This window comes from Crocuta crocuta, unplaced genomic scaffold (genome assembly GCF_008692635.1).
Source record: "Crocuta crocuta isolate KB4526 unplaced genomic scaffold, BGI_CrCroc_1.0 scaffold528, whole genome shotgun sequence".
Taxonomy (NCBI): domain Eukaryota; kingdom Metazoa; phylum Chordata; class Mammalia; order Carnivora; family Hyaenidae; genus Crocuta; species Crocuta crocuta.
This window is the reverse complement of record NW_027530010.1, coordinates 980,549-988,458: the sequence shown is the minus strand read 5'-3', so window position 1 is coordinate 988,458 and position 7,910 is coordinate 980,549. Positions and strand designations below refer to the sequence as shown.

The following is a 7,910-nucleotide window of genomic DNA, read 5'->3' as shown; positions in this document are numbered from 1 at the left end:
CCCCACATGGGTTGCTGTTGACGTGACTCAATTTGAGCAGGGCCAGATGACCCTGTCTGTGCCCCTCCCCCAGGCACTCACATCCTGGCCCCAGGCCCCGGCACCCAGGAGCCTGGGTACCTTCTAGAATGGCATTCCTAGTGGCAGAATTCTGAGACTGGGTAACTTTAACCCAACTTGCTTCCTGTTGTGGAGCCTCAGGCTTGGAAGTGTCCCAGATGTGACCCGGGCCCCCCCCTCCCCGTGCAGGGACCCCTGTATCTCTCAGGTGCTGCCTGTGACAGGGACGCTTTCCCATGGGTGAGGGGGTTGTTGGAAAGGCTGCCCTTGGGGCGCCTGGGTAGCTCCGTTGGTTAAGCGTCTGACTATGGCTCAGGTCATCATCTTGCAGTTCGTGGGTTCGAGCCCCACCTCGGCTCTGTGCTGACAGCTCAGAGCCTGGAGCCTGTTTCAGATTCTGTGTCTCCCTCTCTCTCTGCCCCTCCCCTGCTCACGCCGTCTCTCTCTCAGAAAGAAAGAAAACGTCAAAAAAATTTTTTAAAAAGGAAAGGCTGCCCTTGCGTGGAGAGGAAGGGGCCTCCCAGAACTGGCGCCCGGCCACCTCTGCTGCTGAGCAGGGAAGGAAGGTGCCACGTGTCCCACAGGCAGCCTCCGCCCCATTTCTCCTCAGGTTTTTCTTGGCTGTTCAGCGGGTGGGCTGTCAAAGGCTCGGGTATCTGTTATCCTCAGACCAGTGTGACCGGGAAAGAAAGGAAGACGCAAAGAATAAGGCAGTTTTGTTTATTTACCTAGACTTTGAAAAAGCAGTGGTCCCTTGCACAGCGCATGGACCGTGTGGTCCGGCGTCACCAGGCCCCGGTGTTGAGCTGGTGGCCCCTGGCGCAGCCTCCCGTCTCGCACTCACCACACGTGACGCGGCTGCTCCATGCAGAGCCTGGTGCAGGGGTCCAGTGCTCTGTGCTGGAAACCCCTGATCACGGTTGCTTCTCCCACCCTGACCATCCTGAGCGGAGCCTCGGCTCCGACCAGTGTCCCCGGTGCCGTCCGGAGGGCAGGACGACAGAGAACGCGGACTTCCGAGTGGCGAGCTCGGGTTCAGATCGTGGTCCTTGTCACGTTTTAGTGTCTCTGGCGGCCGGTAGAAGTTACCCCATTCGTCCCAGTCATCTTTCCGCAGAGCGGGGTGCCACAGAGGCTGTCCTGCATTAGGGACGCGACGCAAAACACCTTAGCTTAACCGAAGACGCGTTTGCCTGGCAGACAGGGTGGACAGGACACCTCAAAATCAACCAAGGCCCTGAGACGGGAAGNGCAGGCTGCAGAGAACCGCAGGAGGATTTCAAGCTGGGGGCCGCCCTGAACCAGGATAAGGCAAGAGCCAGGACAGAAGGGCTGTGCGTAAGGGACACTGAGCAAGTAGAAGTGACCAGCTTTGGTCACTGTTAGGGGGGAGTAGCCGTCTGCAGACAGGGCAGGGTGACCCGGGGGTCGGGAGTGTCGTTCAGATCGAAGCCACAGAAGGAGGCCGAGGGGGGGGGTGATAACCAGGTCCGTGTGGGACGTACTGAATTGGAGGATTGAGGGGGGGCCAGGGGGGAACCTGGTGTCTCCAGGGCAGGGACACAGAGGCCGGGGCTGGATGAGTGGGGGCAGCGAGGTGAGAGGAGGGACCGTCAGGAAGGTAGGAAATCACAGTCCACAGGCCAAGAAGAGAGGCTGGGTGAGCCGCAGCAAGGTCACGGAGCTGGGACACAGGTCATTTGCATGGGGTGTGACGGGATCTGTCTCCGGGCAGAGTAGGGGGGACAGTGGGTGCTGGCTGGTCTTCTGAGATGTTGGCTGTGGGTGTGGGGACGCCAGGGTGGCAGCGGGAGCAGACACAGTGCTGAGGGAGGCTCTTTGGTCCACTTTAGAGACTGCGTGTGTCCACCAGCTTCCAGGAAGGGGCCTGGAGGGAGGGAGGGAGAGGACCAGACGGGCCGGGCTCTGGTCCAGGATCTTGCAGGAGGGGGAGGGGAAGGGCCCTGGCTCAGAGGCCGGGCGGGGCGGGACCCCTTGTGACGCTGCCGGGCAGAGCAGGGCCGAAAGGTCACCCCGTCCAGCGTGCGCCTCAGGGCTCTGGAGGGAGGTGATAGGAGTGTGGTTACGGGTCATGTGCACAGTGAAGGGGTGGGGTCCCCACTCTTGCTTGGAGGTGTCGGTCTCCTCAAGATCATGCGCTGGCTTCCAGAGGCTTCCGGTCCACTGCAGACTCAGTGGGACTGTGACAGTGACAAGATCAAGGCCTCCAGCCGCTTGGACAGAAACGGGACACTTGAGATTTATTAGCTGTGTATTAAGTGGGTGTTTTTATTAAATGCCAGTAAGTTCTCGGCTGACAGGGAAATTACTTCAAATTATAGGACGTAAATTATATTCACCAGACAGCTCACATTACAAACGGGCTCACCTCCACGGCACGGCGGGCCCATAGGTCGGCGCGCCCTCCTGGGTGTGGGTGACACACTGCCGCGGGGACGCAGGCAGTACCACTGGCCCAGATGCTGTGGGGCCCCGTGCTAGCTGAGCCGGGGAAGGAAGGGAGGGCCCTTTGGGCCACGTCTGGCTCGGGGCCCTCACCCTTCTCCCCCCCGCAAGGAGCATCTGGTGTCAGGCACTCAGCCTCTGAGGCTGCTGGTCCAGGACCCCGACAAGAGGTGTGTGTGGCCCTAGGGCCACTTTCGCAGGGAGGTGTCTTCACTGAGCCCTGCCTTCATTGGGAGCAGAGGCCCTGTGTGTTTGGACCAAAGTGGTCCGGAGCATCTCGGGTCGCGGAGAAAGAAGAGAAGGAAGGGCCGGCTGCCTGACCCCAGTGGGGCTGGGCCTCTGTCCTCGAAGGCATCTGGTGGCGTTCCCTACGGGCCGTGTCTCTGGCTGTCTGGAGGGTTCCTCCTGCCTTCTCTGGCCCAGGCCGACCAGGTGGGGACCCCTGAGCTGCCGTGACCTCCGGGAGCCGCCCCGGCCACCCCAGTCTGTGGTCTGGGGGCTGGCCTGGCACCGGCCCTCACCCCGGCATCCGGTGACTGTTTCCTGCCCGGCCCACTCCCTGCTGCGTCCATGCGGTGGGGACAACGTGACTCACTGTTGTGTCCCTGGGCCGAACGTCTGATGGAGCAGGTGTCCAGGGAGAGCCACGCGGGGCAGGTGGCCGGGCTCCTCCCCTCGCTGGGCAGGAGAGGAAAGGGCCTCTGTGCAGACTGAGCCGGCGGCCACGGCCCTGCCCGCCGGCCCGGCCTCCCTCCCTGTGCTGCTGGCCGCCGTTGCCATGGTTACGGGGCTAGCCCTGGCAGTCTCTATGTGACACTGGGGGCTTATTTGCTAAAGTGGAACTCATAGGGTTAACCCTTTGCTGCAGGGGGCTTCCTGCCTGCGGCCCCTCCCCCGGGCGGGAAGAACCCTGCTGTCCCCGAGCCCGTGGGGCCTGCCTGCGGCTGCCATCGCCCGGGGGGCGTCCTGTCCTGTCACGTGCAGGCAGGTGTGTGGCTGCGGCCGGGACGGCACTCTGCCCCGGGGGCTCTCAGGCAACTGCCTCCTGCTGGGGCTCCAGAAGCTTCCTCAGCTCCAGGAGTCGGAGAAGTTAGGGGCGTCCTCTGCCCTCGAACCCCGGCAGCAGGACGGGGGGAGGCTAGCTCAGGGGGAAGCAGCGTTTGTGAAGGGACAGAACCCCCCCACCTGCTGCTGCCCTGAACCTGGTGCCGCCTCCCTGCCCCGCCCAGGCCCCACGTTGCCTTGGAAACAGCACAGTGTCCGTGAAATGCCTGTGAAGTGAGGGGCAGGGACACGTCCCGGCTCAGGCGGCCGGGTCAAGGGTCTGAGGAGAGCCACCCACGCACCTGCCCCGGCCAGCGTCTCCCCTCAGCGGGCTTCTGTCACTCCGCCGCGGTTCGAGGGGCCTGATCCCAGTGTGAGCTCGGGCGAGAGCGGGAGGGGGGCCTCTGTCAACCCGTGTTGTCCTCTGTGGGGGGAGCACGCGGGGTCAGGTGGCCCCGGGGCCTGCGATCGTATCAGGATCCCAAGTCTGAAGGGTGTGAGGGAAGGACGTTGGGAAGGAACTGTGGGCGGGCCGGGTAACAGGGACCAGACGGGTGGCACTCGGGAAGCCCTGCCTGGCCGCTGAGCGCCTGGCCGCTGTCCAGGGGCTGGCCGTCCCCTGCACACGGCCTTGAACCTGAAATAGGAAAAGTCGCAAAGACAGTTCTTTGGCTCCGGCATCTTAGAGTTTAAAGGTGACTCCTCCTACGACTCTTACAAGGATGAACCGGTCAGACATCTGAAAGCTTTTAGGATAATTAAAGTCCGTGACCCACCTCCCTGCCTCCCCGTGCCAAGTCCCGGCCTCCTTCCGGGAGGACAGACTGCCCCTCGCCACAGTCCCAGGTCACATTCTGTGCCCCTGCAAGGGCCCACGTGTGCCATCCACGACCTGCCCAGAGTCCGTTTGTCCCATTTGGTACTGTCGTTGCTACTGCCTTTAGCTGATGGTCTTTTCCGCCCACGTGGCCGTTCTCGGTTGGGGGTGGGCGCCTGAGCTCCGCCTGGGCCCCCAAGGCCGGTGCGCCCCGTGCCACGTGCCCTGCAGGCCCCACGTGGCCCCCGTGGCCGCCCCTGCCGCGGGATGTAGCAGGAAGGGGAGCTCTAGAGAGACTGCTCCCTGAGGACTTGGGGATGGACAGCCCCCGAGCTAAGTGTCATCGCTGCACCAGACGTCCGACCACAGTCTGAGTGTGGTCGTGTCCGTCCCAGCAAGAATGACATTTTCCTGTTTTAGGAGAAACGACGGCAAATCACCCGTGGTCACGTTCTCCACGGCCCGGTAAGCGGAGGGGAGCTGGGCTGTGTTGGGTCAGCCTCCGAGTAGAGACTGCGTGTCCTGCCTTCTCCCCAGCTCGTCCCTGGTACCGACCAGGCCTCAGGAAGGACCCAGAGCCAGGCTGTGACTGTGTCATTTAACAGGGCTTTTAAAAACGTGGTAAAGTGGACACAACAAAATTTGCCATCTTAGCTGTTTCTCAGTGTGCTGTCTACCCGTCCATCTGCAGGGCCGACTGTCCCTCTGTATGTAACCTTACGCCCCCTGATGGCCCGCAGGTGTGGACGCTCCTCCAGGAGGTGACCTGCTCCAGGCCCCCGCCTCCGGCCAGCAGGCCTGTGTCAGACCCTGGACCTGCCCCCCAGCCTGGCCTCACAGGCCCCACGTTGTGATCCCAAGTGTAGATTTGGAAAGTGGGTTTTTTTTTTTTTAACCAAGTTTGTTTTTAAAGTAATTAAAAAATTTTTTTAAATGTTTTATTTATTTTTGAGAGAGAGAGAGAGGCAGTGTGAGCAAGGGAGGGTCAGAGAGAGAGGACGACACAGAATCCGAAGTGGGCTCCAGGCTCTGAGCTGTCAGCACAGAGCCAGACGCGGGGCTCGAACCCACGAACCATGAGATCATGACTTGAGCCGAAGTCGGACGCTTAGCTGACTAAGCCCCCAGGCGCCCCTGGGAAGTGGTTTGTAAACCCACAGGTGATGGTCACGGCTTGTGCCTTCACTGTAGGACCTCGGGGCAGCCTCACGATGGTCCTGGGACTGGATTCTGTTATTTCCCTGCTTTATGGGGAAGGCGGCAGAGGCCTGGAGGTGAGAGACATGGCTGGTGTCTTACGGCAGGGAGACACCAGGCCAGCTGTCCCCGGCTTCGACTGTGCCTCCTCTCCCTGGCCCCGCAGGGCCCGGAAAGCCGCCTGGAAGTCGGGCTGAGCCACAGGGCTCCCCTCTCAAAAAGGGGCAGGTGTTACCATGACCAAGTCCAGCGTGGGACAGCCAGCAGGCCCCGCGGCCCTTCTAGACGGACCCCAGCCTCTGCTCCGCGGTGGCTCCCCTGCCCCTCGGAAACCCCATCCTTCTCCTGGTTTCCCTGTGTGCTCCCCTCGGGCCCCAGGCCCACCCCAAGATGGGTCCTAGCACGTTCAGGGCAGCAATCCCAGTCACCTGAACTGTCCCTGCCCGGCCCCCCGCCCCCGGCCCCGGGTCCTCAGAGCCGTCTCCACCCCGGGCCGTGTGCCTGGGTTGCATCTGGCCTTCCCTTTAGACGCGCCCCTGGGCTGTGAGTGGCCTGGGTGGGTCAGGCGTCAGCAGCTTCCTGTGTCCCCAGCCACATTCCCTCCCCCTCCTGGCTGTCCCACGCTGAGGGGCCAGCAGCCTCACCCCCCAGCCTCCCTGGGTGGACCTCCCGGGGTCTTCTCCCGCTCTGCACAGGAAGCATCCCCGACGTCCCCGATGGTTAGGGCCCCCGTCTCTGCCTCACCCCTGCGGCTCTGCACTGGGCCCACTTGGTCCGTGCCTGCCGAGGGGTGTGAGCTGGGCAGAGGGGGTACAGAGGGCCACGCACCTGCTTTCCTGTCCTGTTACTGCAACAACCCAGCCATGCGGCTGACTGGCCTCCAGCCGGTTAGTTCATGTTGAATCTAATGTTTGTGCAAAGGCCCCGTCACAGAGGTGTGGGCCCCAGGCTCCTACTCTTGCTGCACACTTGGCTTTTTGGGGCAAAGGCCTCATCTTTAGTCTGCCTGTCAGGCTCCCGGCGTCCCTCGGCGTGTCCCCCTGGCCCGCCCGGGCCTTGTCCGCGTGCCCAGCCCCCTCCCCCCCCGGCCTCCCACATTCCGTGAGCCTGACCACGACAGCCTCATCCAAACCATCGGCATCTGGAGAGAGTCTTCCTTCCGCTGGGTTGAAGACAGAAGGAACGGAGAAAAAGGGATTCAAATGTTTGCAGATCTTTCTTGTCCTCAGCGTTTTGTGGCCTCCTGTGGGCTGTGCTCTCCCGCTCCTCCCCTGCCCACCCTCCCCAGGTGAGCCCTGCTCTGCACCCACGTGGCCGGTGGCGGTCGTGCTCAGCGCGGGCGGGGAGCTGTGAGCCGCGGGGCAGACGCCGTCTGTGAACTTGGCCACCAGCAGACTGGTGTGGCCCCATCAGGCTGTGTCACAGCAGCCGGGCTCGGCCATGACAGCTGCTCACTGGCCGCAGCCACAGACCGGGGATCCGTGGGCAGCCGCTGGGTGTAGGGCGCCCCAGCCCCCCGGCCAGCGCCGCGGGGCCGCCCCGATGGCCCGCGCTGTTGTGCCCTCAGCTCCCACACCTGTGTGGTCGGGCGGGGCCTCAGTGCTCCAAGGTTCCTCCCAGCCCTCTCTGGTGCTCCTTGCTAGAATGTGCCAGAAACTTTACAGGTCTGAGAGCAAAGAGAAATGGCCAGTGTGGTGTGTAGAAATGGGGGGAGTAGCGGGCTGGGTATTTGTTTTCCCGCTGCTGTTGGAAATAGCACCCGCCCTCCGCCTCCCCCGGGGCCCCGACAGAAGGTGGTATTGCACTTGACACAGAGCTGCTGAAGGTCTGTGCTGAGTCAGGCACCGCAGGGACGGCTGGTCCCTGCCCTGGACGGGCTTGTGGTCACATGAGGAGATTGGCACTCAGATCTCACCACTGTCCAAGTGCTGGGGCCCCTGCAGAGTGAGGGGCAGTGGGCATAGCACGGTCCCCTCTGCCCTTCGGGATGAACCTTGAGGGCTGGGGCTCAGCTGGGGTGAGGGCACCCAGGGAAGGGACGAGCGTGGGCGGGCATGCTGTGAGGGTGGGGCTGTAGGTACTGTGTGCAGGGGTGAGAGGCGGGGGTGGAGAGAGGCTGGAGGGCGGGAGTGGGGGGCGGCCACCCCTTTGCACAGTGGTGACCCTCATCTCTCAGAAGGGCCTCAGGGTCCAGGAAGTCAGGGAGCTCGTCCCACAGCTGCTACCGAGAAACGTCATACGTGAGAGCCGCGCTCAGCGCTGAGTCCCCGGGGTGGGGGACACGGGGGAGTGGCGGGGGCCCCCTGCCCCTGCTCCCAAGCCAGCA

The 7,910-nt window shown here is 63.1% G+C and overlaps 1 protein-coding gene across 1 annotated transcript in view; it reads left to right on the top strand.

The window, feature by feature from the left end:
• The window catches only part of KCNN3 (potassium calcium-activated channel subfamily N member 3), a 98,996-nt gene that overhangs the window by 38,330 nt on the left and 52,756 nt on the right, over positions 1–7,910 (top strand). The window contains 3 exon segments of the mRNA XM_077764050.1: positions 3,779–3,799; positions 4,471–4,494; positions 7,649–7,668. Coding sequence (XP_077620176.1) covers positions 3,779–3,799; positions 4,471–4,494; positions 7,649–7,668 — 65 coding nt within the window.